The 7500-nt window shown below is 39.8% G+C and overlaps 1 protein-coding gene across 1 annotated transcript in view; it reads right to left on the reverse strand.

Annotated features, from left to right (window-relative positions):
* Window positions 1-4178: 4178 nt before the first annotated feature.
* Window positions 4179-7500, reverse strand: part of LOC137999909 (mitochondrial import inner membrane translocase subunit TIM16-like) — a 6242-nt gene continuing 2920 nt past the window's right edge. The window contains exons 4-6 of the mRNA XM_068845881.1: window positions 7251-7304; window positions 5502-5567; window positions 4179-4397 (exon numbers count right to left, since the gene is read on the reverse strand). Of these exons, the coding sequence (XP_068701982.1) occupies window positions 4305-4397; window positions 5502-5567; window positions 7251-7304 (213 nt within the window). The 3' untranslated portion in view covers window positions 4179-4304. The remainder of the gene's footprint in view (window positions 4398-5501; window positions 5568-7250; window positions 7305-7500) is intronic.

The raw sequence follows: 7500 nt of genomic DNA on the forward strand, positions 1-7500 counted from the left end.
CATGTGGACGTCTCGGAAGACAGACGACCGCTAAAACAAAGACTTCCGCTCGTCTAAAAATAACTTTCGTGGACATAACATATCCCGGCCAACGCCCTGAGCCTCCCTCTCTGTCCCCTCATTTTCTCTTGGTCACGGTCAATTCGAAATTAATAACCAGTCCATCGATGAACTTTAATTTAAAACCAGGAAGTTGGCCAACAATGAAATGATTTTGTAGAAGATATGAAGTTTTGTTTATCAGTTTGAACTTGGCTTTGCTACAAAAATGCGGATTTTGTGTTAGATTTGTAGACGTTGAAACGATTTTTAGGAAGTCTGCAGATTTGTATATGAATTTGGTAAGTTCCAATATTTTTAGAACTGTTAGAACCAAAAAATCTGTAAAAGGGGTTAAAAACTAATTTAGAGATTGGAACTTTTTTGACTTATCACAAAGAGATTTCATGGCTTCATGCTCAGCGGTCTTACCATTCAGTTATGTATCCCACAATTCTGTTGCAGTTGCCGAAGAAAAAAACATGGCGGAAACTGACTTACAGTCTCAACAATCGGTTATCCACAATAGTTGTTGTGAACGTGGCTTGCTTTAGCTTACAAGAATCCTTAAACGTTGATATTTTGCTGTAAAATCTTGGGATTTTTCGGTAACATTTTGAGATTTTTAAAACATTTTTAGGAGGTTATACGGATAGATTTTTAGGCGATTTTTCAGTTGGGATTATTGTAGCTAAGCCTAATAAAATGAAAGTTCGAAAAGTCATCGCAGTTACATGTAGATGAGCAACTTAACTCGCAAAGGCCACTGGACAACTTCGGTCATAAATAGTTGTAAGATTTCGCTACAACAGCACGTAAAGTACCTCTCCTCCTCTATCCCTTCAAATGTTGCGTTTACCATTTGGTTTTTGCACTCGAACCCATGAACATCAACCGGGGGAGAGGGGGCAAATTGAACGGGATTCGAACGAATCACTCGTTCACCTCGTACGGGACCAGGGGCCCGTTTGTCGAAAGTCCCGAGACTTTACTGGGGATGTTCGGGTGTCACAATTCCCTTTGTATGTCAAGAACGAAGAGGATTTAAGTCGTCAAACTTCACAGACATGTTTCTTTTAGGGCCGATTTACACGGTACGATTTTTGTCGCATCCGACAAGCTCACGATAGGCCTACGACATGACTTACGATTGTCGCAGCGTTTTTCCAATCTCTAAATCAATTTTTAACGCATTTTACGGATTTTTCGGCTCTAACAGTTCTAAAAATATTGGAACTTACCAAATTCATATAAAAATCTGCAGACTTCTCTAAAAATCTTTTCAACGTCTACAAATCTAAAAACAAATCCGGATTCTTGTAGCTAAGTCAAGTTCAAACTGATAAACGAAACTTCATATCTTCTACAAAATCATTTGATTGTAGCGAATGGCAGAAGTTACGGCAAAAAATCTGTCCACGCTGATGGCGCAGGGAGTAAATGTCGACGTTACTAGACTCTGGGCCCAGAGAAAGTTTTCCATTTTGTACACGGGGTGAGAGCTGAACCAGACTTTCATGGCTGTCAATGCGATATATATTGGATTCACGAGTAGGCCAACCAAGAGGTCGGAAGCTGCTAGAGAGGCAATCAGCATATTCAAAGTTGTCCTTAGCGAACGTACTCTGTAAATAGAGAGCAAAACGACAGCTTTTCCACCAAGGGTAATTGCGCTGAGCATCGAATTTAGGGACCGTTCATTTTTTATGAGAAAGGAGGGGCTGGGGAACACTAAAAAAAAATTGGCTTGAAAGGGGGGGCCAGCCGAAAAAAAATGAAGGAAAAGGGGGGGTTGGACGAAAAAATTAGGTTAAAAATAGGATAAGAGATTTTACAAATTGAGGAAAAAATTGACCTCTTTTATTTATAACAAATATACTAAAACATTTCCAGGGTATTCAAGAAAACTTCTCAACAGCTTTTTATATATTTTATAATAACAGTGAACGTACCATAATAACAGTCTTGAATAGTAACAACTTTCTTTTCATTCATAAAAATGTTGTTGTCAAGCGCATATTAAACAAAGACCAATAATTTGAGTCCTGTAATTGGAACTGACCTCGTTACCAAGGCTTTTTCTGAGAAATTTAATGGGAGGGGCATGAAACTATTACAAGGTGTAGTGCCAGTGGTAGCGTAGTTTTGTCTGACCCAGAGAGCGTAGCTAGATTTGGAGACAAATTCATTGTGCAACCAAAGTTTGTGGTTGATTATCTCCAGCATCTTGAGGTCATGGAGTTCAAAAAAAAAGAAGAGACTGGAGGAAAGGGCAAGGGAAAGTAGGGAGGCAAGAGATAAGTCCTATGAAGATTATCATTGGACTAATTTGTGTGAAGATGCCACCAAGCTAAAAAAGCTCCGTGTGCCAGAATTGAACAAATACTTAAAACATCATGGGCTATTAAAACAGCATCAGAAGAGCAACAAGAATGACAAAGTGAAGACAATTATGGGACACTTCTTGCGAATGAATACTCTCAGAACTGGACAAGCCGAAGCGGGAGGAAGGAATGAATCAGGTCAACTAAACAGCAGTGATGAAAGCAGTGAGGGAGAGGAAACTGATGATGACTACAAGAGTGATGCCCCTGACTCTGAAGACGACTCAAATGATGTCGTTTTTGCTTTTATCGCCTCAGATGAGGATGATGATGTAACAAAACGAAATTTTAATGCTGCAGTAACTTTTAACACCATATGTGGTCATACAATCTTCAAATTACACTCCTCCAAATTCCACCAGCCCCCACCCCATAAAAAATGAACGGTCCCTTAGGAAAATGAATACTACACGCCAGTTGTCGGATAAATTGGCAGAACATTCACAGCCTGTAAACTGGGTACTCATGGTAGCCCGGGCTACGGATTTGGAGGAACCCAATCTTTCGACTAAATGCCGATCTATTTCTTTGTAACCAAGTAACTCTTTGAACCATTGTTTTCACGGGGAGTTTCGATATACTGTGGAATAACTGATTCAGATGTCTATTACGCTTTAAATCAACTTATGCAAATCTCACCGCTGCACTCAATTATAGTTTGAAAGCGAAAGATAACATATTTGCAGAGGGCATTGCATGTTGCATACGGTTTCGCCCTTAACTGACAGGGCACCTGCCTAACCTTATTGTCAGTGATGATGTTTAAATTTGTTCAAGTTATTTCCACGATTAATTTTGAGGCCTGAATTTCCTGTTTTAATTTCTATTTGTTCGTCACTATGTTTTCGAAATGTTATTAACCAAAGTCGAAAAAAAAAAACATCTCTATTGGAATACAAAGTTTCCGCAGTATAAATACAATTTAAATGAGGTGAGAAACCAGTATTTTAGTCGTATTTACCATAGATCTGATGGAATAAAACGAAATGGCTGGTAAGCCATCTGGAGTAATAATTATGGATAATTCGGATATTGAATGAAGTTGCTCTCATGTGAACTGGAGTCTAAATTATCATTTTTTTTTTGACGTAAAACGCTATTTTTTTTCTGGCACTGACAAATAATACGGTTTGCCTCGTTGTTGAAATACTAACTTAGTAATCACGTTCTTATTTTTAATTGAACGTTTGCTGTTTAAAATGGCTTGAGGCATTACGAATAAACTCGGGTGAGCTATTTTTTCGGATTTTTATTGAAATGTCATTGTTTAATGCTTACGATCACCGGTGGAAACTAAAAACTGACTTGAAAACATCCTAAAACCCTGGAATATTTTTAAACAATTATCCTGCGAAATCGTGCGGAATATCGCACATTTTTTTACGTTTATTGGAAAAATGAGCCGGAACAACTACCATTTTTCTCCGCGACACACAAAATTACGTATATCGCGGGATATACGTTGAGTACGCACGACGAATATTGAGCGCGCTGTGACCATATTTGGACTTGTCACAATGTGTTGTATTTTTAATCCCCTGTCTCTTTTTCTCGCGCTGGAAATATCTTTTAGGAGTTTTTCTCTTTTGGTTGCTGTTTTCTGATCGCCACCTTAGATAATCATTTGTGCTTTCGTGAGGTGATCCCATTTATGTTTAAGCTTGGTCTGATATCACCCGGTTATTGTCATAGCAAAAACACACGTTTTCCTGGATTCATTGTTCTTGAATCCAGATTTGAGTTTTCCCAAAGATACACAGTCCCAGTTTTATTTTCTCTGCGTCGGAATCTTACTTGAACTTCGTCTAAAAGAAAGGCTGGAGTGAACTCATATCAGATGACCTTTCTTTTTGAACATTTTAAGTTCTAGTACTGTAAATGCTACGTTTGTGATTCGCCGTGGGGTTCCCGTTGTTCATTTTCGCTCTGTTGTATTCTGATTTCCTCGTCGAGACGTTCCTTGGCCCTAACAACCTACAAACAGATGAAAGTTTGAAACTCAATTAGTTTAGTGAAAAAGGCATGCATTGTTCGCGAAAAGAATAGGCAAAAGCAAAGTAGAGGAGAAATCACAAGCTGAGTCCTTTCCGGCTTTCAAAGGAATATCGAAAGGAACTCTGTTCGATTTCGCATAGCAGGGCAAATCACAGCTATCAAATGTGTAATATCATGAAATTTCAACTTTTAACAAGAGGCATGACTTCAAGGTTCTGGGTAATGAAAATTTCATCAGTGAGGCTGCATTTGTAAGAGCTATTTTTCCCTTGAAGTTGAAACGATGCCTTTGTCCAAGAGTGGATTCAAATCGAAGGAAATTGGCTTTTTTCGCGCTAAGGGCCGACGCGCTTTGCTGTCTGTTTGTTTGTTTGTTATTTATTTGTTTGAGCAGGTTGAAGTTTTGGCAGCTATTCAGCTGATATGGACCTGCTATACCCACCCACCCATATATAATCACAGAGGACAGCCACAACACCGGGAACTTCGTCCCCTACTCTTCTCGAATAGTGTGTGGGTTCTTTAACGTCCCACAGGGAACTAATGAACATGGAAAAAATTTGTGAGACGGGGCCTACGGTTTACAGTCCTTATCCGAGAAGACTTGCAAGTGTAACCATTTGAGGATGTAATTACAAAGGCAGCACATTCTCCTCAGTTATTTAAAGACCCTGAGTGTTGGTCCGGCCGGAGTCGAACTCACGACCTCCCGCATGGCAGCCCGGTGCTCAACCAACTGAGCCAGCGGTGCGCGGTGGACTGAGTTGGATCATTTTATTTTTAGCGACTGCTTTTGGTTTCACTAGGGAGCTTAAGCATGCGCGTTTTTGAGACGCGGACGGCAATCGGAAGAGAAAATTTCGCGTGCTAGGACAGTGCTGTCTCACAGATTTTTATACTAATCATCTCTAATGGAGAAAAGATACTTAGCAATGGAAATGTGTTTGTGGGAAGACAAGTTAAAAGGGAAAACAACTCACTTCCGCTTGCCGTCCGCGTCTCAAAAACGCGCGTGCTTAAGCTCCCTACTACATAACACGACGGCCTATTTGTATGATGAATGTACATGCACTGTTATCTTACCTTTGATTGGAGGTAAAAGGATCCCCCGGACTTCTTCTCGTTTATCGTGAATAAGTGATCATAGTTCTGAAACATTAAAACATTCTGCTTGTTAATGTTTTCGCCGCTGGCATGAATCGCCTCCTTTTACCTCCAGTGTATTTTGAGAAGAGGCGATAAGCTCCAACTCCCCATGTTGCCCGAAAAATGCGCGGTGTCACTTCTAGCTCGGTATTAGCAGACAATCCTTCCTGGCGTTTGTTTCGTCAACGATCGTTGGCGACGGGTAGATAAGAAGGTGATACGCGGCAGAGCAGAATGTATTTTTCCCTTTTTCAAAAATTTCAACGGAAAAGCTGTTTTAAAACTAAACTTAAAACGTATCTTTTCAGAGAGTCGTTTTTATCTCTGCAATTGCTATTTTGTTTATGATTTGATACGGAGTTTATTTAGTGATAAAATTGTTGTAAGGCGCATTGAGCTGTTAAAATGCGCCATAAATACAAGCTTCACTTGATTTCATATCCACAGTTCACGTATGATCCATTTCATATATCATTTTATCATTGATTCATTCCTCACGGGAACATTAGAACCCACAAATATTAATGACCAGCTCCCAACGTCAGTGGCTTCTAGCTCAGTTGGTTAGAGCGTCACACCGGTATCGCGAGGTCACGGGTTCAAACCCCGTTGAAGTCCTGAATTTTTCAGGCTTCTCCACGCAATTGCAAAAATTGAGTTCATTATTGTTATTATTAAAAGGAGACTCAATATGACAACTTTTCCTTCCATTGACATTTTGAATCACGACCATCATTCTAAGGACGTCCACATAAAATAAACGTCACAGGTCGTAAAGAAAAAATTGAGGGCAACAAGATTTATAAAGAGGATGAAAATCAATAGTGCAAAAGACAAAACAGATTTACCATTGTTTTCATCAAAATGCCTTCAACTTTGGGTACGATAACTAAAGACAACTATTCATGACGTAATATTTTGTAAGAAAATAGTTAGGGCATCCATCCGAGGTCATAGCTTTGCTTCCTTCCCGGGACTCTAATCTCCTATTTCAGTTGTCAGTTTGCTTGTTGCCAAGCAACAAGCATAAGACTTTTGTGCATACATTACATGTATAACCATCATCAATAGTTGAAATAATTAAGGCATGGTGCGATCCAAGCTCAACAAAAGGGTCCTCCCCACCCCCCCTCCCATTGGAAAAAATTAGGGAGCTTAAGCAATGGCAACGGCAACGGCAACGGCAACGGCAACAACAACGTCATCTCAAAATATAAATTTGCACGTGTTATTTTAATCGCTTCGCGATTATTTCAACCTTTTTAATATGACAAGGGTGTGGTAGGTCCTCAAAAATGGCAATGGTCACAATGGCATTTAATTTAGGGGAGAAAATTTATCCTCAAGTACTGATGTTCTTCATAAAACCCTCAAATTTGGCTATTTCACCTTGTTGTTTTGCAGACGACGGCAAAGAAACGGGCAAAAATGAAAACATCACGGGCAGGGCATGCAAAGCTATCGTTTTGGTCCAGTAAATGAGCAAATTTGTGAGGTTCTCGTTCCCGTCGCCGTTGTAGTTGCATGCACTCCCTATTAACAAATTCTGAGGGTCGTCAAGTCCTCAAACACTCTTCTTGCATTGTTTGTGCTCAAATTGCTTGAAGCAACTCATTTTCTCAGCCCTATTTTCCCTGCCATATAAATCCTGTTCATGATAGAATAAACGCTCATACATAAACACACCTTTTTGATAATCTCTGGGTTTACATCTTGAACATTGAGAATTTGTTTGGCTTCCTATTAGTCAAATCAATGGATTCATGTTAATATAAACATTCATTTTCAAATGGGGGGGGGGGGGGGGGGGGGGGGAATGGTGGTGCATGGTCAGTGAAGAGGACTCCTTACCCAAGGGTTGTGAGTTCACCACATGGCTCTGTTGCTGCATTGTGAAAGATTGCTTTAAAGTGTCTCTGTAACGAGGTGTATAAAT

Source organism: Montipora foliosa, chromosome 4, assembly GCF_036669935.1.
Source record: "Montipora foliosa isolate CH-2021 chromosome 4, ASM3666993v2, whole genome shotgun sequence".
Lineage (NCBI taxonomy): Eukaryota > Metazoa > Cnidaria > Anthozoa > Scleractinia > Acroporidae > Montipora > Montipora foliosa.